This window comes from Stomoxys calcitrans, chromosome 1, assembly GCF_963082655.1.
Source record: "Stomoxys calcitrans chromosome 1, idStoCalc2.1, whole genome shotgun sequence".
NCBI classification, from domain to species: Eukaryota; Metazoa; Arthropoda; class Insecta; order Diptera; family Muscidae; genus Stomoxys; species Stomoxys calcitrans.
Window position 1 is genome coordinate 269,493,209 of NC_081552.1, and position 22,116 is coordinate 269,515,324.

Here is a 22,116-nt window from a genome sequence, read left to right on the forward strand (position 1 = left end):
TGTTTCGTCATGTTTGACGTTTTAAAATACTATTGGGTTGCCCAAAAAGTAATTGCGGATTTTTTAAAAGAAAGTAAATGCATTTTTAATAAAACTTAGATTGAACTTTAATCAAATATACTTTTTTACACTTTTTTTCTAAAGCAAGCTAAAAGTAACAGTTGATAACTGACAGAAGAAAGAATGCAATTACAGAGTCACAAGCTGTGAAAAAATTTGTCAACGCCGACTATATGAAAAATCCGCAATTACTTTTTGGGCAACCCAATACTTTAAGTGTTGCAACACATAACGACGCTCGATTTCGTTTTTATTAACCATTCTTTGTAATCAGAAGCCTATAAGCAGTTGACCAACAACAAAATATTGAGTGCACTAATATTTTGTTGTGTATAGGCTGGTACTACGTTTTTTTTTGGGAAAAATTTCCCTAAATCGTTCTTTCAGTGATTTGACACAATTGATTTTTTGGGTTTCTTTGGCCAAAATGTTGCCATTTACATATAGAAATTATCATAGCACCAACCAATTTATCAGCTGCTTACGTATATGCTTACCCACAAATGTGAGTATGGGACCGTGCTCAAATTCATATATGTCGTTGACAGATAGTCCGCTTCGCAAGAAAAAATTTTACTCAGCTGTTTACGGTGCACTACCGTAGTTATGTCATGCCTATACAACCTCAAGATGCACCTATAAGATGAGGTCATGCGAACAGCTGAGTGCTTTTTTTTATTTTTGTTCATATTCATAGTACCAGCCCAGGATGTACTAATAAGGTGAAGTCATGCAAGCAGCTGAGTACAATTTTTTTTAATTTTGTTTTGATTTTGCAGTACATCTAAATGTCAAAAGCTTGATATCACAGCAGTGACATATTTAAAAAATTTTAAAAATATGTTCTATTTGATCTGATATTTCACACATAAGCAAAAAAACAGTGTTCTAATGATGAAATTACAAATATAAAACACATTTTTAGAAGATAAGATGTAAAATATAGTTTATTTCTAGAACCACTTTTACATTTCAATTTACTGCATTTGCCAATCAATGTAGTATGTTGGGGTAGATATGTTGTTGTGCTAATGACCCTTCTTCTTAATTGTACCATGGTACCAGCCTTTAGTTGTGCAATGGTTGCGCTACTGGTATATGCGAACTTAGCTATTCACACGTCGTAGTTTGGCGGGTGGTTCAGTTACTACAATGAACAGCGATCGAATAAAAAAAATGAGATTACCAATGGAAATCAAGCAATTGGAATTATCATTTAAGGATCATGGTAAAACCTTAGCAACTGCAGTTCTATGCCTTGTAGTTATACATACTTTTTTATAGGAATAAAGTGTTCAACTTTGCAACAAACTCCTGATAATTACGACAACATGGAAGTTGTAATGCCTGGCCCGAAAGGCTCACCGTATGAGGATGGTATTTTCAGAATATCAGTTAATTGCGGTGATCAGTATCCATTTCGACCTCCTACATTTAAATTTGTCACTCCAGTTTTTCACCCGAATATTGACAGTTGTAAGTTTATTTTTTCTGATCCTTAAATTACAAAAATTAATTTTGTATACAAATTTAATATGCCTTTTAGCAGGGAAAATATGTTTGGATCTCTTAAGGATGCCACCAACTGGTACATACAATCCCGCTATAACCCTAGAATCTATTTTATTATCTATTCAGCTCCTGCTAGCGAATCCTAACCCAGACGACCCCCTTCAAGGAGACGCTGCGGATTTATACAAAAGTAACAACAATCTATTTAATAAGAAAGCAAGGGAAACCGTACTTAAATATTGTAAGAATGTGAAAATTTGCGAAAATGATGTAAGCAGCGATACTTCTACCGACTTTCATAAAGAGGGAACCTCATCCAAAGATGATAAGGGACCAAAGCGTCTAAAACTAAGCTGCCTAAAGTAAAAAAAAAAAACAAAATGGCAATATAACCAAAATTCCTTAAATTTAGATGCTTCAAATTTTCCAATTCTTCGAGGTAACCTTCAACATTTAGTCTTTCGTTTGCAAGCTATTTAATTGGCTTAAATGAGAACTTTCATAAATATTGACTAATTCTCTAAGTGTTCCTTGAAGTAAGTCACACGGTTTGTTTGGAACGCATTTAATCTTTCAATAAAACTGGTGCACAAAACTAAAATATCCTTTTCTCTAGCGTTCATGCTTAAATCAAATCTCTTTGTTTCAGTCGTTGAGACACCAACGAGTGAGAATGTTTTCTCTGTTTTATTTTTTAAATTAACGTTTTTTTCTGAATTAACGCTAGAAAAGAAAAATCTATTTGTGTGCACTAAATATTGTGTTTATGATTACAATACGTCAAGCGTTTGGTTAAATTAACAATTTTTCATAATCTCCCAAACGAGAGGATAGGGTCTGATTACCATGGGAATGAATATCACTAGAATGAAAGGTTATTATTGATTATAGAACAGAAACTGCCAGACACAGAGGAGGATTAGACAAAGAAACAACCGCACCTTAATTGACATTTTGGTAATTGGTTATCGTAGAAGTGTCGCTCTGCGGCACGCTGTTCGGACTCTGCAATAATCCCCTTATTCCAGTTGTCGAAGACGTAATCGGATAAAATCGGTGTAATGGTTGTCGATGCAAAATTTTTGTGTATCACGTAAGTCGATTTCGACTTTTATATTATTTTGCCATTTACTACAATTTATTGCATTTAATTTTATAAATCAAACATCGCCACCGTGCTTTGCATTGATGGATTTAAAAATAGTGAAGTTTTCGAAATACAAAATTCGATATTAAAATCGAATATGATTGGACTCTTTTTTATTTAAATATAAACATAGTAGAACGCTCAAAACAGCCGTAAATCTAATGAGATCAATTGAGTTGCCCAGAGAAATGTTGGATTAGCTTAGATTTGAAAGTGTGTTGTTTTTAGGCTACTAGGTAGAGCATTCCATTGCACTGACAAGCGTATTACAAAGGATTTTTCAAATACAAACTGATTGAAACTTTCAATATGTATCTGTGAATTCCGGATGAATGTAACTGTGTTCCCCATGCATAAGGGTACTAAGGAAAAAGCAACTAACATTAAACGCTCAAGATAACACCCAAGTTACTGTTTCGCAAAATATTCATAGTCTCATCTTCAAAGACGACTGTAAACAAAGCGTAGTATACCACAATGTCGAAGGCAATTACGTTACAAAATAACACGAAATGTAAAATTCGACAACGAGAAATATTGCAAATAAAGAGGTCTTTTATCATTGGGCTTAAAACTTGATTTTGACTGTACTCATGGATATGGGAGAAGTACTTCCGCTGTTCTTTTTTTGCACACTTCACGGCGATGTACTAGCGCAAAGACACCTAATAAGATAGTAAAGCACGAATCTTTTAACATAAACTTATGTGATTACAATATTTATTGATAATGCTTTTTAATTTTATTTTGAAATTCAATGACAAATTCTTATATATGTGAGAAGGTAGGATTTTCAAACAATTTTGCTAATAAACAAAGTTATTCTTTAACAAAACCAAATTAGTCCCTTCTCAATGCTAAAAGTAAAAATAAAAAGATTGAACTAAATTTTGTTTGCAAAATGTCTTAATCAAAAATAAATTAAAGAGGTAAAGAAACAATATGAGGATTTAGAATATTGGCCGATTTTAAAGACGTTATGCTAAAAGCTCGAGGAAAGAGCGTAAATATTTCAAACACACATAGTAACTAAAGATATAATAAAAGATGGCGTGTAATTTCTTGTACATATTCAATAATGGGGGTGGGGCAAGGGATGGATGAGACAAAATGTGTTAGCGATCTATGTGTCTTGATGTTTTTCATAAAAAGTATCAAGGAATTTTTTGTACTCGGTTTGGTCGGCCCACATCATCGCGGCCTGCGCGTTTAAAGGACTGTCGTTATTTGGCTCACCCAAAAGCGATTGTATGGATAATAGAATGGTGCGAACATCATACAAGGCTGACCACTTGTCTTTCAGAATGTCTAAGCAAATAGCTCCCTGCAAATCAACGTTGGGATGAAAGCATGGCGTCAAAAACTTCACAACGGGTGGTGCATATGGGTACGAGTTGGGAAATTCTAAAGACAGTCGATATTTCTGTTGAGCATAGACTGTATTGATGGGTCCCGCAATTGTTCCGATCCATTTAAAAATGTTTTCTCCGTCAGGAAACGCCGAGATTCCCTTCTCGGTGGTCATCATTAGACTCATTAACTCTTTTTGTAGTCTGAAAACGCAAACGTTAAAAGACCAACCTTAGTTATTTTCCAATTTTTTCATTAAACAAAAAATAATTTTGTTGATAAACGTAGGTTTGATATGCCATCTCACATAGCTAACACAAACCTTTTGCTAACGGCATGGTTGTCCTTAATAGGCACTGAGTCATCATTATGTTTAGCTCCTTGAGATCCGCCTGAGATGCCGCTGTGTTCGGGGCTTATATTTTGTGCCATCTTTATTGTACGAGAAAGTCCAAAAATTTATTTATTCACTTATTCTTAAAATGATAAAATTTGTTTGTGCCAATTTTGACGTTTTCACTACAAACAAACAAAATGGAGATTTTAGGTGGGAAAACTATATAAATATAACTAATTAATGGCGGCAGCGGTGACGTATAGCTTTCAGCTAAAGGTGCTATCTGACGACATGTACTTAACATGTGACATGTCAAACTAAAGCTGCATTCACTCAATTAGGCCTGTTCCAGTTTTTGGTTGGCACTATGTTCGCTATTCGCGAAACTTTTTTGTGGTTGCTTCTTTTTAGATAAAAGATTTTGAAGCAAATAAAAAAAAAATGTGGAAATATCATTTAGTTCGACATTCCCTCATAATTTATGAAAAAAAATTACTAAAAGTATTACGTTATCATTGTGATTTTTGTAGTGGTTAAAATTTCTGTGAAAAACACGTTTTTTCAACTGTGAAAAGCGAACCTAGTACAAGCCTTTTCATGGAAGTTTGCGATTAAACATGGTACAATTAAAAGGTAGGGTCATTAGCACAACAACAAAAATCTACCCCCAACGAAACTACCTTGAGTGCCATATAACGTAGTACCAGCCTTAAAGAAAAACAAAGTACGCTCATGTACTTGCAGGATTCACGGAATAAAATTTAGCCAAACAATTTATATTTAATTTTTGGCAGTACTTGGCATTGAAGATGTCAACTTTTTTGTTTTACATTTATTCGTTGTTTACGTTTTCTCCTATTTAATTACATTTTCAATCGCCAGATTTGACATCCTTAATGATGTTCATGTTGTTGTCTAGTTATAAGTTATTTTTTATTAACAGGCTCTGTTCTGTAAGTAACAGTAAAGGCCGGGAGCAAGCCTTTTTTGTTTTCATTTCGGTTTGTTATTCGCAAACGTATGTAGACAATATACCCTCAAGCGTATAGCTAGTATCTATAACTACCCTGTATTGGAACGAGACAATAATAGTTTCAAATGTCATATTAAGTAATCGATAATCACACTGCCATGTAATCGAAATAGAAGAAGACTCAAATAAACATACATACATACATACAATGATGTTAATGGGGTCTATCCAGGGTGCACTTATAGGTTGAGGTCATGCCAACAGCTGAGTACAATTATTTTATATTTATGTTTTGATTTTGCTGTAAATCCAAATGTGAAAGGCGTGATAACGCAGCTGTGATTTTTTCTAAAATCTTAGAAAAAGTTTCTATTTAATCCGATGTTTCACACATAAGCATCAAAACAGTGTTATAATGATGAAAATACAAATTAAATACACATTTAAAGAGGATAAGTTATAAAACAAAGTATAATTCAAAAACAACTTTGACATTTCAATTTACTGCATTTGCCACTCAAGGTAGTTTCGTTGGGGGTAGATTTTTGTTGTTGTGCTAATGTCGCTACTTCTTAATTGTATCAAACGTATGTGCAGGCGAAAAATTAAATTCGACATACACAAACCGAAAAAGATTCGAGTTCGAGCGATTGTTGTTTGTTCGTCTGGATTATTGTTCGACATCCACAAAGAGGCTATAATTCAAAAATTGTTTGACTTTTGCAGTTCCATCAGCTGCGCTGATGCGGCCACCTTTTTAAATAAAACTTCGGTTGCTCTTTCTCTCTGCAAATTTTACTGAAAAAGTAACCGAACACACTTAATGTTTAGCATATTAAAGGTTTAATATAAATTATATATCAATAATATCAAAAATTAATTAATTACAATATAAATTAAAGGTTGTGAACATCTTTGTGCTTCGCAAACGACTCATGGCTGTGTTTACTCAGGTGCGGAATCCTATGACAGGACAGAACGAATGGGCATCAAATGACGATGAGTACGATTACCATCAAGAAGTGGCTAATGCTGGATTCGGCGATATGCTTCACGATAAAGAAAGGAATGAAAAATACTACCTAGCTTTAAGGAAAACTATTTCAAAACTACATGGCCAGGGCAAGGAAGCTCACGTCTTAGATATTGGCACGGGAACGGGCATACTTTCGATGATGGCAGTTTGTTCCGGCGCTAATTCAGTGACGGCTTGTGAAGCATTTCTACCTATGGCTAATTGCGCTGAGACGATTCTGGAGGCAAATGGAATGAAGAGCAAAGTACATTTAATCAAAAAGAGATCAACAGACATAAAAATGGGTGAAGATATGAAAAGAAAAGCAAATGTGTTGGTCAGCGAAGTACTGGATACGGAATTAATAGGCGAAGGTGCTATTGGTATATATAATCATGCCCACGATCACTTGTTGACTGACGATGTCATATGTATCCCTTCGAAGGCCAATTGCTATGCCCAAGTCATTAGTTCTTCTCTGGCAGCGCAATGGAATTCGTTAAAGATTTTACCAAATTTAGATGGCGATGTTTTACTGCGACCACCGCCAGAAATTGTCACTTGTAAAGGTGAAGCAAATCTTCATGATGTTCAACTTTCACAATTGCCTTTGGATGCATTTCGTCCTCTTGCTCCTCCATTGGAAATATTTCAGTTTGACTTCGGTGGCAAAAAATCTCGTGAAACAAAAAGGGAACGTGCTTTTGAAGTCAAGTCATGCTCCGTGGGTAGCACTGACTTAGTATTTTATTGGTGGGAGATTCTTATGGATATTGAAGGTGACATCAAACTATCTTGTGCCCCTTTCTGGGCCCATCCCGATTTAAAATATCACGCTGCTAACACCAATTCTGGCGAAAAACTAGCTAATGTTCTACCCTGGAGGGATCATTGGATGCAAGCGATTTATTATTTACCGAAACCATTAAACGTTCAACCTGGCGAAACATTTTCATTTATTTGCAACCATGACGAATATTCGTTATGGTTTGATGTTTTTCCCCAAGCCCACAATCACAAGACAGGTGTGAAAAGACACGAGTGTTCTTGCTCCATGCATATGACATATTCGAGAACGAGAATTGGACAAATGAATCAAGCAGTGCGCAACAAGCGATTTATTCAATACCTAGAGGAACGAATAAAAAATAATATGAAAGTCCTAGTTTTAGGTGATGGTTGTCTGGTTGGATTAGCTTGTAGTACGTTTGGTGCCGAAGTTTTTTTTCACGAACCTCATCGTCATTCGAGGCATTTTATGGAGAAAGTGGTTAAATACAACCAACTTAAAGGTGTAACATTTATCGAAAAACTAGCTGAATTGCCGGAGGACACAATTCGCTCAATTAACTGTGTATTTTCGGAACCCTATTTTTTAACGTCCATTCTTCCTTGGGACAATTTTTATTTCGGGACATTGCTGACGCAAATAAGTAAAAATTTTTCACATTCTGTAGAAATATCGCCGCGCGCAGCTCGAATTTTTTGTATGCCGGTGGAGTTCTTAAATCTGCATAAAATCCGAACTCCTGTAAAAGAATGTGAAGGCTTCGACTTGAGATTGTTTGACGCAATGGTGGAGGTAATGACTAGAAACATTAATACAACACATATTTTTAACAAAGAAACATCCTTTTTAGAAATCAATGTCTGTAGCGCATGCTAAAGTGGAGGCTCAACCTTTGTGGGAATATCCCTGCATTGCCCTGGCAAAACCGCAACTTTTATTGGAAGTGGTGTTTAAAGAATTTGAGAAAGACCATGATTCCAAAGGAAACATTCCAATTGAATTGTATGTTTCACGCTACATTATTTAAAGCTTAATTCTATGCTCAGAACTTTTAATTATAGTTCATCTCGCTGTAACGGCATCGCCTTATGGGTGGATTGGCTACTGGATGATACCAACTCGCCGAAGTCTACTGTCACCTCTGGGCCCCTTGAAGATGTAGGGATTGGACAATTCGTGAGATGGGATATGTTTGTAAGGCAGGGTGTCCATTTGTTTAGTCAATCACATAATGTAACGAGCAATGAAAGCTTTGTGGAATGGAATGTCGATTTTAAACCTAAGCAAGGAATCCTCAACTTTCACTTCGAGGTGAAAACAAATAAATGAAATCAAAATAAAAGATAATTTTTTGATGAAACTTTGTATAGATGCTGTATTTTTGTATTTTATTTTTTTTTATACAATTAAATTAATTTACAATGCTAAACTATAGGTAGATCCTTATTTTTGTAAAATCAACGTCTTTTTTTCTTTTCTTGCTTTCTGATTTTATGGAGCCGGCGATTGTTTGGTTGCGAATCGATTCCATTAGGCTTTGTATCCTGCAAAAAAAAATCAAAATGATTTAAAAACTTTGTGCAATACACTTGTCTGTACATTTTTACATCCAACGAGTCCACGGTATTGTCTTGATGGGAAGTGTACGGCCAAACAATTGAAACCACAATGCACGCTAGTTGAAAAAATGCACCTAAAGAATAAAAAAGAACAAAATTAAACAAGTGAACTCTTGGCTTGCTCCATGCGCATCTTTTGCTTATTTAAGTAAACCTGAGGGGGTGTTGAGACCTTCGTGTCCGCACACATTTGAAGAAAGGATTGTCCTGTAGACGTATCTATACTAACCCTTCATCGAAAAATGAAATGGAATTACATCCGAAAATACGTCCCTAAATGGAATTGGATTCATTTATCAAAATTTTTCAATTCCTCAAAATAAGTTTGAAAAATGCAATATTTTATAACAGCCATTATCTTGGAGCCAAATTTGTATGTGGTGGTAGTGATGCTCGCCAAGCTCCATGGGTGACGAAACTCGTCGCGGGAACGTAATGGCCATTGGTTATTTGAAGGGGCCAATACTCGCCATGTCATATCAAGTATGACAGGCACCCAGTATTTGAGCAAGAGCCGGTGTTGCCCGCCCTCTCACTGAACACTGTCGACACGATATCGCTTATTGTCCGCGACAGAAATTGCAGATACTCCGCATATGAAGCATTCCACCGTGCGCAACTAGCCCAGTAGCTCTTAGCTGAGCTCCTCGTGATGATAATGAACACTGCACAAATCGGAGCTCAAAGTTCCAACCCATGTGGTGCTCATAGTCATCCCGTGACTGGATGTGCCATAGTACTTTAAATGATTACCCGTGAATTGAGTTATACTTTTAAAATATCCACATTAGGTATATGAATAACAATTGGACAATCCCATGGCAGCCGGTTGTACGTGGAGGATTGACTCGGAGTCCTTCATCGGCAAGGGCTGACGCCTCAGTGTACAATCCACTGTTACAACAACAAGAACAATTTGATTTTTGAAAATATATAACATTAGTGCATTAGTTTTTTCTTAATAAATATGTAATATTACCGTTAAACTCGAATTTCAGTAAATAAATAAACTCAAATGAAAATAATCATCCAGGAAAAATGTATGTAAAAAAATAGATTACCAAAATATAGACCCCATTTTAGCACTGCGCCAAATATATCTTCGTCTCCATATTTATCCAAAATATTTGCGTCCATGTTCGCGAATTTCCAATTTTTAATAACAAAAGCAATAAACTAATTTCGATTGTTTATACTAGGGATAACGTCTTCTTCTTCTTCCTCAGTCTGACATTCACTTAGAATATCAGAGTTATAAAAAAAGGTAGTAGTCATGGTTGAATTAAAAAGGTTGGCTCACTTACCGAGTTGATAGAATTGTCCAATTCCAGAGTTTTGTTTATTTCATTTATTTATTAATCAACAAACGCCCTACTGGACAACATGTTTGATAAAATGTTTTTACATTGTGTTCCTTTTTTTCACATTTTAATAGTTTTAATTTATAATTTACACGTTTATAAAAATAAATCTTTTGATCATGGTTGAATTAAGAAGGTCGGCTCCCTTGCCCAGCTGTAGGAATTGTCCAATTCCAGAGTTGTATCCAAATCCCACTAAAACGTCAAAAGCAAGATATGTTTATTTGCTGGTAGAGGCAATTGCCCAACAACAAAATATTGAGTTCACTATCTGCCAAAATCAGTGGTTAGTCCATTCTGGTTGGTTGGCTTGTATAGTTTACTAGCTTCACTTAATATGGCACAAAATTAGCCTTTGAATATTTATTTTCGACAAAAAAAGAGCTTTTAATGAAATGCCATGCTACGAAAAAAGTATATGCATATCGCTGGACTGACAATATAACAATATATAAGTGCCTTTATCTGAATTCCATATGACCTTTATTGGACCACGAATTCGCTCGGAGGGTTTAATGCCATGCTAAAAAGACTTTATTTCCGCCCGATATTCTGATGAAGTCCGATTTAGGAGTGTTTACGGGGGTGAGGTGGTCCCCTAGACACTTGGCCCTTAAAAAATAGCATCATCGTGCTCTTGTCTCAAATTCTATTTATTTAAACCCCATATTGTCATTGGTTTAAGTAGAGTATATTGGATGAGGCGTCCCCCAAACACTTGGCTTCAAAATTGGTTATCAAATTAGTTTTACAATCTCAAATACCTTTCATTTAAGCCACATAATGGCATGGTCGGCAAATTTCTACCCTTTGGAGGGTTTTTGGGGAAAGAGCGGTGAACCAAATACATGGTCCCACATTTTCGTATTCGACTCTTAAACACCTTTATTTGAGCCCCATATTGCAATGGTGAGTAAATAATTGCTGTTTGTGGTCTATTTTGGGAAAGGTGTAGACACCCAGAAAATTGGTCCCGAAAGTGGGGATCAATTTCATATGAGCCCCACATTGGCATGGTCGGTAAATATGCCAGATTTCTCATGTATCCATACATCGTTTATTTGAATCATATATTGGCATTGGCCTAGATATCAAATTCGTTTTCTAATCTCAAATACCTTTCATTTAAGCCCCTTATTGCAAAAGTCACCAAATATGTCCGGTTTGGGGCCCAAAACCTATCAATATCGAGCTCCACTGTCTTGAAGACCCAAATTGTTTTGGTGAGCAATTACGTCCTATTTGGTGGTTCTTATGGTGTTGGGACGTCCCCTATACAGTTGGTCCTGATTGTTATCTGATTCGTGGTCTACTCCCAAATACCATTCAATTGAGCCCCATATTTCCATAGTCGGCAAACATGACCGGTTTGGGGGATGGGGCGGCCACTCAGTGACTCGTCCTTGAGCCCCATATTGCAATGGTCAGCAAATACTTCCTTTTTGTGTTATAGGGGTGGGGTGGTCCCATAGAAACTTTTTCACGAATATTGATATCAGATCCGTGCTTAACTCCCAAATACCTTTCATTTGAGCCCCATATTGATATGGTCGTAAATTTGTCCTCTTTGGGGCATGTTTTTGAGGAGGGGCGGCTCCCCAAACCCACATTTGGATATCAGATTCGTATTTTACAATCAAATAGCTTCTATCCATCCGAAATTTGAGTCCAAAATTTTTGTTTGTAGGTTACTATAAGAAAGCACACAAAATTTCGCTTAAATCGCACCACCCATCTCCGAAATCTGGCGTTTCTGAAAATTAGGGTAAGGGGGAGGGTCCGCTCCCCCTTCAGATATCAAAAAATGTAGTAACCCAATTTACACCACGGGATTATCATGCACCATCTGTGAAAATTTCAAGAAAATCGGCTCAGCCGTTTTTGAGTCTATAAGGAACACACAAACAAACACAAATTGATTTTTATATATGAGATACATATGCAAAATAGGGTCCATATTTGGATGTAGCGCCATATAGATCGATCTCATTTTTGAATACGGCTGTCATATGGGGATTTGGTATTTTTGGTAAGGCATAGTTGGTACTTTATAATTTTAACGTATAAGAGAGTCATGCTTGTTGTTATTCAAAGATCTTATCGAACGTGACAAATACTTTACTTTAATTGGTCATAACAGAAAATGTATTCCTCTAGCCGAACGTAGAATAGATGCCCAATCGCCCAGATCTTCTGCACTTCTTCTCCAATTTCTGACACCCAGTTTCGGGAAGTTTCTCTCCACTTGTTCACTCCATCGGAGTTTTGGTTTTCCGCTTTTGCGTTTTCTTTTATGGTCACCTTCACAAGACTTCTTTGCTGGAGCTTTTTCATACACCCTGATAACAGAACTTAGCCAACGCAAACGCCTATCTCCTCCATTAACGCAAACTGGTCCACATATTTTACGAAGGATTTTTCTCTCAAACACTCCAAGTACTACTTTATCTGTTTTCGCAAGTCCCAATGCTTCGGAGCCATATAACAGCACTGGTAGTATCAGTGCCTTGTATAGTGTGTTTTTTTTATCTGTCGTGAGGTGGTTTTGCTTCTCATCTGCTTGCTCGGCTCGGTCCAAAATAGCATCTGTTAGCCAATATTATCCTTTGTTTTATGTCAAAATTGGTGTCGTTTGTTCGGTTACGGCGGTTGCCAAGGTAAATAAAGTTGCTGACTATCTCAAAGTTGTAGCTCCCTATTTTCTCTATTTTCTTTATCTGCTTGGGTTTACAGGGCTTTGTGGGTGTTGATATCATCTCACTTTGTCTTATCTCTATTTACTGCCAAACCCATTTTCGTTGATTATCTTTCGATACTTTCAAAGGCTGCAATTGCTTCTTCTGGTGACAGGCCCATAATATCGATGTCGTCGTGCCATACCTATTCACACCTTATACAATCTTCTCCTGCAGGATATTAAGGAGATCACACGAAAGGCTATATCCCTGTCGGAAACCTCGTTTGGTATTGAATGGTTCGGAGAGGTTCTTTTCTATTTTAACTGGGGAGCGTGTATCTAAATGCGTCATCCTGCAAAGTTGTATCAGTTTTGCGGGGATACCAAACTCAGATATGACCTGAAATATCTTTGAACGTATAGGGCTGACGAAAGCGTCTTTGTAGTCAACGAAGTGATGGTAAGAGTTGATCTGTCCTTCTCGGGTCTTTTTCAGGATTTGGCGCAGTGTAAATTAACTGGTCTGTACTGGATTTACCAGTTCTAAAGCCATACTGATGGGGCCAATTATTTCGTTGACTTTAGACTTTTATCTTTCACAAAGTACGTTCGATAGTATCTTGTATGCGATTGGAAGGAGACTTATTCCTCTATAGTTGACACATACCATTTTGTCCCATTTCTTGTGTACGGAACATAGTATGCCGAGGTCCCAATCATCAGGTATGTGTTCTTCTAGCCAAATTGCGTAGATGAGCTGATGCATACGCCTTATCAGCGTGTCGCCTCCGGTCTTAAAGAGTTCTGCCGGCAACCCATCGGCTTCTGCTGTCATATTGTTTTTCGGCCGGGTTACAGCTACGTGGACCTCGCATTGACTTCGTTAGTACACATTTTACACACTCATCAGGGATTGGATCTGCGGTATACTCATAGCCACCATCATCGGATAGTAGCCGCTGGGAAAAGTGTTCTTTCCATATCCTCAGCACACTATTTGTATCAGTTATCACATTTCCTTCTTTGTCTCTGCAGAAGGATGTGCCTGTACCAAAGCCATCGGTTTGATGATTCATTTTTTGGTCGAATTTTCGGACGTCATTCTGGCTTTTAAACATCTGAATTCGCTCACACTCACGTCTTTTCATTTCCTTCTCCTTCTTGAAGAAAAAACGTTTCTACTCTATCCATTTCTTCCGAAACCTCTCCTTCATCTGTCGCGTTTTTACTAACTATAATGTTGTCCTGTATGCCACATTCTTGGCTTCAGTACCTTTTTGGCGTTCCTGGTCGTACCATGGATCCCTTGGGGCAGGCTTCTGGTACCAAGTACGGATGTAGCGACTGTTTCCATGGAACTTGCAATGGTCTGCCATTGCGCTGCTATACTATCGGGACATGAAGTGCTTTCTTCAAGCATTTAGGACAGCCGAGTGGAGTATGCCGTTGCCACCTGTAGCGTTTGCAGCATTCCGAATTCCAGCTTCCGTGCAGTGTCAGATCGTATTTTTCTCGCCAGACTAAGACCTGTGCGAACTTTTGCTGCAACAAGGTAATTCGCTCCTCGGATCGATCTAACACGCTGGTTGAATGCCTTCCATCTATCAAAACATGATCAATTTAGTTTTTCGTGTTTCGATCTGGGGACAGCGATGTGGCTGTGGCAATCCTTCGATGTTGAAATCTGGTGCTGCTAACTACCATGTTTTTTGCTGCGATGAAGTCTATTAGCCTTAATCCATTATCGGAAGAATTTTCGTGTAAGCAAAATTTTCCGACTGTTGGGCCAAATATATTTTCCTTCCCAATTGAAGGTTAGTACTATATTCGCTTTTCGCGATATTTCGTCGATTATTTTTTTTAGATAATAGATTTTAATGTAAGAAAACTAGCTGATTTCATTCAATACTTATGGTAAAATTTTAATAAAATGGGTATTTTATAATTGCTATTTTCGTAATTTAAAAAAAAAGTGATCGTTGAAAAAAGGGTTTTCCCCGGTGAAAAACGAAATATTACCAGCCATCACGCATTAAAGTCTTCCAGATCGATTTTAATATCATTTAATAATTAGGCCTTGCGGATTGTGGCTTGCCTCTCATTCACTGGATTAAACCTGGAGACAAGATGTTTCAGTCTCCGACTAACCACAAGTCCACAGCCAAATTCATGCCTCGTATCATGGCAGCTATAATGTAGGACGTCCCACCCAGTGTTGTTGTGTAGCCCTTCCCGAGCCATCGCACTTCCAGAATGGCAGTACATAGCAATACATCCGCCAGTGCACTCCGTTTATGAATAGTGCGGACATTCCAGGTGCAGATACGCAAATCATGGTCCTAAAAACGTTTGCGGGGGTCGCCAACATAGGGGAAATCCGCTTTTATTCCTCTTCGTTTTTAAACCCTCCACCATTGGATGGGGGTATACTAATTTCGTCATTCTGTTTGCAACTCCTCGAAATATTCGTCTAAGACCCCCACAAATACTTCTTGTTAGTGTAGGTTGGTTGGGATTGTAAATGGGCTATATCGGTCCACGTTTTGATATAGCTGCCATATAAACCGATCTGGGATTTTGAATTCTTGAGTCGCTAGAGGGCACAATTCTTATCCGATTTGGTTGAAATTTCGCATGAGGTGTTTTATTATGACTTCCAACAACTGTGCTGAGTATGGTTGACATCGGTCCATAACCTGATATAGCTGTCATATAAACCTATCTGGGGTCTTGACTTCTTGAGCGTATAGAGCAATGAACAATTACTATCCGACTTAGCTGAAATTTTGCACGACGTGTTTTGTTATGACTTCCAACAACTGTGTTAAGAATAATGTAAATCGGTCCGTAACCTGATATAGCTGCCATATAAACCGATCTGGGGTCTTGACTTCTTGAGCCTCTAAAGGGCGCAAGTGTTATCCGATTTGGCTGAAATTTTGTACGACGGCTTCTCTCATGACCTTTAACATACGTGTCGAATATGGCATGAATCGGTTTATAGCCTAATACAGCTTCCCTATAAACCGATCTCCCTATTTTACTTCTTCAGCCCCTAAAGTGCGCAATTCTTACTAGATTTGGCTGAAATTTTACAAAATGACTTCTACTATGGTCTCCAATATTCAGTTCAATTTTGAACCATGACTTCTACTATGGCCTCCAATATTCAGTTCAATTTTGAACCATAACTTGAACTTGCAATAACATAGCAATTCTTTTCTTTTAGCCTTTGTTTGAAAAGGCAAGAGCTCGACAAATGCGATCTATGGTGGAGGGTATATAAGATTCGGCCCGGCCGAACTTAGTACGCTCTTACTTGTTTCAAAGTAATATCTTTAAGTTATCCGGGTGACTAGGTGGGTAGCTACTTTTAACGGATGTTATAGGTAGCTACCCAGGTGACACCGCGGGGAGGTTTGTGTGCACATTTGAGATGAAGGAAGACCAAGTTAAGCCCGGATTTTGCCAATTCAAAACCAATCAGAACCGTTGCTTGGTTTCCAACATCCCCAAGTCACCCAAGTGACAAAATTGACTCTGCATTTATGTGTCGGTAAATGTACGAACTTAACACTTAACTATTGGTAAAACACGCCCATTATTATGCGTGCTTTTTTTCTCCGACGCAAATCTAATTTCCCTTATGTATTGTGATTATATCTGTTCTACAGCATTTCCGTCAATAAAATTCGGCATGCAGAAAATGAGCTCAATCATTTACGTATGTGAGCTTGTGTATTCGCATATTTGAGCAGTGTTCTGCATTTTCTTCAAGTCGATCTATTTCCGAGTTAAACGTGATTTTGTGATATTGTTGTATGCTTTGAGAACTTTTGTCTATTCTATGATATTGAAAGCAAGGTGTTGTCACGTATTCGTGTGATTGGATACTTTTATAAATATCTTAAAATTATTATCATTCATCACATTTAGAAACAGTCATCATCTAGCTATACAAAGTTACGGGTTTAATTGAATCGACCATAATGATTTATACCAGGATCAAATTTGTTGCTTGTGTCCTAGTTCTGGGTAAGTCTATTATCGAAATGTACGGTACTGTTTTATTTTCCAAGGTATGTAAATGGTGAGAGTTCCAATTATCTTTTAATCTTTTTTTTGACTGAAGGGCAGTATGCACCTCTGGCGAAATTTTCGTTACCATAAGAAAGGCCTTGACATATTCTTCGTTATCGATGCCGTTACCGAAAATTTCGCTTCCAGGTACACAGCTCAAATGAAATTTTCTTGCGGGTGACATAATAGGTATTGCAGATTTTTTTCTCGCAATTCATTCAATTCGCAATTTCATTCCATGCAAAATGAAATAAAGTTATTTGCAAAAAAAGTTTAATTTCGTTAATTTGGGCTCATCCATTCGAAAATCAATAGAGCAAAAATTTTTTTTAAAAATGTTTGACTTCGACAAGTGCTTTTTTATGTTCATCAAGCATTGTATTGATTGTAAGAAAAAGAAATTAGTGACGAAAGTGTGTGCATGTGTCTTAAACAAAGCATTCGTTGTATCAAGCAAGTAAAAGCGTGCTAAGTTTGGCCGGGCCGATTCTTATATACCCTCCACTATGGATCGCATCTGTCATGTTCTTTGCGCAGTATCTCTTTTTAGGCAAACAAAGAATAATGAATAAGAACGAAGGAGATGGAGAAGGAGCTATATCAAGTTATAGTCTGATTCGGGGCTCAAGAAGCAAAATCTGGATATCGGTTTATATGGGAGCTGTTTCAAGCTATAGATCTATTCAGACCATATTGCACACTTATGTTGAAGGTCATGGGAGAAGCCGTTTGTGTCAAATCGGGTGAGAATTGTGCTCTCTAGAGGCTCAAGAAGTCAAAATTCCAGATCAGTTTATATGACAGCTATATCAGGTTATGTACCTATTTGCGCCATACTCATCGCAGTTTTTGGAAGTCAGATTAAAACATTTCATGCAAAATTTAAGCCATATCGGAAGAGAATTGCGCCCTCTAGCGGCTCAATAAGTTTAGATCCAAGATTTTTTGAGATGATCGATTGATAAATGGGTTAGCAAAGGCCTTATAAGTGAAAATCGGGAGATGCATTTATATGGGATCTATATATAAAACTGAACAAATTTCTATGAAACTCATCAGTCATCAAAAGAGTTATAAGATTAACCTTCTTGCCAATTTTTGTGAAGATATGTTAACAATTTATAAAATTATTGAGTATTATTTAAAATCGTACGAAAATATATATGGGAGCTATATTTAAATCTGAGTCGACTTCTATTAAATTAAATACCAACACCTGGTGAATCGGTTCACAATTTAATTTTGACCAATTTAATACAATACTAGTCCAAATCGGAGAAAATTTTTGTAGGAGCTATATCTAAATCTGAACCGATTTCTATGAAATTCTCCAATAATGTCGAGATTTATAACAGAATGGGTACAAAAGTGACGATAGCTCAAATAGCCCGATTTTAGCTCAAATCGGAAGACATGGGAGCTATATCCAAATCTGAACCGATTTTTCCCAATTTCAATAGGCTTCGTCTCAAGGCCCCAGAAAATGCTTGTGCCAAATTTTAAGACGCTCGGATGAAAATTGCGACCTGTATATTGAACACCTCTTCCTTTTGTGTGTTACAAACAAATTCACTAAGTTATAATACCCTGTACCACAGTAGTGGCGTAGGGTATTAAAACTAATAGAATCACACGGATAGCATAAACAACTTCGTGTGGGTTCGTTCGGCTGCCTCTAATTCAATTAGTTGATGTTTGATGATACTCACGCAAACACAGTTTGGTCTTTCCAACAGCGTTAGGAGTTTTTTTCGGTAAGTGATTTGCAGTCAGAGTGGACGCCGTAGAAACAAATAGATCCGCTGTACAAAAAGGGAGCTGGAATCAAACAATATATCGCGAAATCAAGCAAACACTCAACGATAGAGTTCCAATTGTAAATAAAGGACATATATGTCAGTCACTATTGGAAGGAACTGGGTTGTGTGCGAATGTGAACTCGGAATGTAAAAAACATACACATAAAAGGATGTGTACATCTGTAGATACATCTGGAAAGTGGACCGTATTCGTTTTGGAACTCCCACAAACGTAAGCCCATAGAGCAACATTATTTTGCAAAATTTGCCCATGAATAGGGCAAACTTCTCACACATCAATAGGTGCTGTCCACTTCAAGATTAAGGTCCTTCTTTTTATAACCGAGTCCGACGGCGTGCCGCTCTTTGGGAAGAAGTTTTTACATCGCTGCCACAACAAATGGTACAGTATCTCAAAAATGTAGGCATCATTAGGAGGGGATAATCACCGCTGAAAATTTATTCTGATGTTCTCGCCAAGATTCGAACCCAGGCGTTCAGCGTCATAGGCGGACAAGCAAACCTCTGCGCTACGGAGGCCAAAGACCAATAGAAAATCAGTAGGTACCGACTTTGTAATACCCCACACCTACACTATAAGTACAAAGTGGGAGCTCGGATGTTATTGATGGGTTATTGAATAATCCGTATCTAATTTTGGTCAAACTTCTTAGACATTGTGGTGGTCATCGGGGAAAGCGCTGTACAAAATTTTGGCAAGATTAGTATAATAAATGCGTTTGCTGTGGCTCTAGGAGCGAAAATCGGGCGATATATATGAGAGCTATATCTAAATCTGGACCAATTGAATTCTATGAAATTCACCATTAATATCGAGAGTCATAAGAAAATCCTTTCTGTCAAATCTCGAGAGAATCGGTTTACAAAAGAACGTTTTATTGCATTATTACTACAATTCGGACGAACATGTATATGGGAGCTATATCTTAATCTGAACCGATTTTTTCCAATTTATTTTTGTTGAGGACTCTTCAGCAGGATGACGGAACATGACAAACTTCTTATTCATCACAAACTCTTGCATGAATTTATCATAAAAGATCTTTTTTTTCGTAAAAGTCTCAACATTTTTCACAAAATAGGTTTACTGGTCGAAAATTTCGTTTATTGCCAGTGAACTATTTTTTTTTTGTTTGTACTATTGAATAAAGCCTATGCACCCTCTAAAATTTGTAGTTAAATATGTTTTCTATTAAATCAAGCCTAATATTCATTTACTAAAGAAAACAAATTTTAAAGCTATGCTGGTAAAATGTCCTCTGAAAGTCCCCAATTTGTACTTTTCCCATTAAATTCCCATACCCCAAATGAGAAAACAATTTCCTCGATCACAAGAAAATAACAACACTGGTTAGAATTGACTTTTTGCTACCAATCATATTTGTTGCTGCTTACAAAAATAGAATTGACGATTAATTAAATTTTTCTTGCAGCGCTATCCGTTTCTGTATACGCCAATCCTGGTCTAAAACTTAGGGAAAAATTGGCTCGACTACTCATGGATCCCGAAAACATCGAAAGGAACAATGAAATCTCGCAAGAGGATAGTCAATGGAAAACGGACTCAAGGGCGAACACACAAAAGGGAATGGTTTTAAAAAATAGACCAGGATCAACACGGTCTAAAGATCGTAAGCCTCTCAAGACCATGTTTGAGGTAACAAAACCTGTGGAATCTGAGGAAAGCCATGAGAGCCGTGAATACAAGAAAACATCGAAAACAACCACAACCACAACTCCAGCTTCGGACACAACGCAAGACATTGTCATGGTGGGCATGGCTCCTTTCAAAGCTATAATGAATCGTATCCTAGATATTTGGAATTAATGAAGCGATCCCTAAACTATATAGATATATAAAATTTTGAGAGTTTTATTTGTTAAAAATTTAAATTTTATATTTATTTAAATAAATAATAATAGTTATCCAATTAAAGCTTTTTTTTGTTAAATATATACCCCACAAAACTTTTTCTTCTAATGCTACATTGAACATAGGGCTGTCGCAGGAGAATTCAACTTTTTTCTTTTTTAAAATTATCTTCAAATTTTATTCAAAAAAATATTGAAAAAAAAGTAGAATTCACTGAAATGACTAGAGAAAGAAGTTGAATCTTTCCTGGAGCAGCCAATGTTAAAGTCGTGAAAATTAATGTAGCATTGGAAGTTAAAGTTTAACCCATGGCACTTTTGAACTTGATATGTCAAAATTTTTAAACAAGCTCCCAAATACTTGACCCGTTGCATTGTCCATTGACACAAATAACATGAAAACGCGCCACGCACTCATGTCCGAAAAATGCCAACGATAATATATATAAGACAATGAAAAGTTCAAATCAGAAACAAGCAGCGCGTCATAAACACACAGAGAAAAAAATTAAAACTGGCTTCAGTAAAGAAAATTGTAGAAAATCCGGTGAAACATGCATATCTTATGCCCCATAGCAGCTATATCGAAAAATGTTCCGGTTTGGACCAAATACTAATAAGTACAAGTCATTGTTTAATTGTGTATAACAAAATATTGATCTTCTTAGGAGCTATATCTTAAAATAAACCTATCTGAACCATATGCGATACGGATGTCGAAAAGCCTCACATAAGTCACTGTGTCAAATTTCAGTGAAATCGGATTATAAATGCGCCTGTTGTGGGACCAAGACCTTAAATCGAGAGATCGGTCTATATGGCAGCTATATCCAAATCTGAACCGATCAGGGCCAAATTGAAGGAAGATGTCTTAGGGTCTAAGACAACGCCCTGTCCCAAATTTCAGAAAAAATCCGACAATAAATGTGGCTTTTATGGGCCTAAGACCCTAAATCGGAGGATCGGTCTGTATGGGGGCTATATCCAAATCTGAACCGATCTGAGCCAAATTGACGAAGGAAGTCGAAGGGCCTTGCACAACTCACTGTCTTAAATTTTAGCAAAATCGGATAATAAATGTGGCTTTTATGGGCCTAAGACCCTAAATCGGAGGATCGGTTTATATGGAAGCTATATCCAAATCTGGACCGATCTAAGCCAAATTGACGAAGGATGTCGAAGGGTCTAGCGCAACTCACTGTATTAAATTTCAGCAAAATCGGATAATAAATGTGGCTTTTATGGGCCTAAGACCCAAAATCGACGGATCGGTCAATATGGGGGCTATATCAAGATATAGTCCCATCTTCGAACTTAACCTGCTTATGGACAAAAAAAGAGTCTGTGCAAAGTTTCAGCTCAATATCTCTATTTTTGAAGACTGTAGCGTGATTTCAACAGACAGACGGACGGACATGTCTAGATCGTCTTAGATTTTTACGCTGATCAAGAATATATATACTTTGTAGGGTCGGAAATGGATATTTCGATGTGTTGCAAACG

At 37.1% G+C, this 22,116-nt stretch overlaps 5 protein-coding genes across 6 annotated transcripts; 3 read left to right on the forward strand and 2 right to left on the reverse strand.

The window, feature by feature from the left end:
• Window positions 1-1,166: 1,166 nt before the first annotated feature.
• Window positions 1,167-2,173, forward strand: LOC106087724 (ubiquitin-conjugating enzyme E2 D2B-like). Its single transcript, XM_013252868.2, has 3 exons — window positions 1,167-1,288; window positions 1,345-1,536; window positions 1,607-2,173. Exons 1-3 carry the CDS (start codon window positions 1,213-1,215, stop codon window positions 1,936-1,938), a joined length of 600 nt encoding a protein of 199 aa, XP_013108322.1. The 5' UTR covers window positions 1,167-1,212; the 3' UTR covers window positions 1,939-2,173.
• A 1,249-nt stretch (window positions 2,174-3,422) lies between these two features.
• LOC106087725 (ubiquitin-conjugating enzyme E2 C) lies at window positions 3,423-4,616 on the reverse strand. The gene is made up of 2 exons (XM_013252869.2): window positions 4,392-4,616; window positions 3,423-4,272 (listed from the first exon to the last, which is right to left on the reverse strand). The coding sequence occupies exons 1-2, from the start codon at window positions 4,499-4,501 to the stop codon at window positions 3,843-3,845; spliced, it is 540 nt and encodes a 179-aa protein (XP_013108323.1). The 5' UTR covers window positions 4,502-4,616; the 3' UTR covers window positions 3,423-3,842.
• A 1,427-nt stretch (window positions 4,617-6,043) lies between these two features.
• On the forward strand, window positions 6,044-8,553 carry LOC106087726 (protein arginine N-methyltransferase 7). The gene is made up of 4 exons (XM_013252870.2): window positions 6,044-6,220; window positions 6,282-7,976; window positions 8,035-8,186; window positions 8,246-8,553. Exons 1-4 carry the CDS (start codon window positions 6,203-6,205, stop codon window positions 8,511-8,513), a joined length of 2,133 nt encoding a protein of 710 aa, XP_013108324.1. The 5' UTR covers window positions 6,044-6,202; the 3' UTR covers window positions 8,514-8,553.
• LOC106087727 (protein anon-73B1) lies at window positions 8,529-10,035 on the reverse strand. Of its 2 annotated transcripts, none has more exons than XM_013252871.2 (3): window positions 9,865-10,035; window positions 8,792-8,877; window positions 8,529-8,728 (listed from the first exon to the last, which is right to left on the reverse strand). In XM_013252871.2, the coding sequence occupies exons 1-3, from the start codon at window positions 9,938-9,940 to the stop codon at window positions 8,642-8,644; spliced, it is 249 nt and encodes an 82-aa protein (XP_013108325.1). In that variant the 5' UTR covers window positions 9,941-10,035; the 3' UTR covers window positions 8,529-8,641. The 2 variants fall into 2 exon arrangements, with proteins under 2 accessions (XP_013108325.1, XP_059216586.1); XM_059360603.1 differs by having other exon boundaries at window positions 8,784-8,877.
• A 6,795-nt stretch (window positions 10,036-16,830) lies between these two features.
• LOC106087719 (uncharacterized) lies at window positions 16,831-20,677 on the forward strand. The gene is made up of 2 exons (XM_013252859.2): window positions 16,831-16,876; window positions 20,175-20,677. The coding sequence occupies exons 1-2, from the start codon at window positions 16,831-16,833 to the stop codon at window positions 20,567-20,569; spliced, it is 441 nt and encodes a 146-aa protein (XP_013108313.1). The 3' UTR covers window positions 20,570-20,677.
• The last annotated feature ends 1,439 nt before the right edge of the window (window positions 20,678-22,116 follow it).

Bases quoted from the DNA above. Each gene is read 5' to 3' on its own strand.
- LOC106087725 (XM_013252869.2), bottom strand. From the start codon at position 4,501: ATGGCACAAAATATAAGCCCCGAACACAGCGGCATCTCAGGCGGATCT. The intron at 4,273-4,391 runs GTTTGTGTTAGC...TTGCGTTTTCAG, and splicing joins AACCATGCCGTTAGCAAAAG to ACTACAAAAAGAGTTAATGA.
- LOC106087724 (XM_013252868.2), top strand. From the start codon at position 1,213: ATGAACAGCGATCGAATAAAAAAAATGAGATTACCAATGGAAATCAAG. The intron at 1,289-1,344 runs GTAAAACCTTAG...ACTTTTTTATAG, and splicing joins ATTATCATTTAAGGATCATG to GAATAAAGTGTTCAACTTTG. The intron at 1,537-1,606 runs GTAAGTTTATTT...TATGCCTTTTAG, and splicing joins TCACCCGAATATTGACAGTT to CAGGGAAAATATGTTTGGAT.
- LOC106087727 (XM_059360603.1), bottom strand. From the start codon at position 9,940: ATGGACGCAAATATTTTGGATAAATATGGAGACGAAGATATATTTGGC. The intron at 8,878-9,864 runs GTAATCTATTTT...TTTATTCTTTAG, and splicing joins AAAATGGGGTCTATATTTTG to GTGCATTTTTTCAACTAGCG. The intron at 8,729-8,783 runs GTACAGACAAGT...TTTTTTTTGCAG, and splicing joins GACTCGTTGGATGTAAAAAT to GATACAAAGCCTAATGGAAT.
- LOC106087726 (XM_013252870.2), top strand. The intron at 7,977-8,034 runs GTAATGACTAGA...CATCCTTTTTAG, and splicing joins TGTTTGACGCAATGGTGGAG to AAATCAATGTCTGTAGCGCA. The intron at 8,187-8,245 runs GTATGTTTCACG...TTTTAATTATAG, and splicing joins GGAAACATTCCAATTGAATT to TTCATCTCGCTGTAACGGCA.
- LOC106087719 (XM_013252859.2), top strand. From the start codon at position 16,831: ATGATTTATACCAGGATCAAATTTGTTGCTTGTGTCCTAGTTCTGG. The intron at 16,877-20,174 runs GTAAGTCTATTA...TTTTTCTTGCAG, and splicing joins TGCTTGTGTCCTAGTTCTGG to CGCTATCCGTTTCTGTATAC.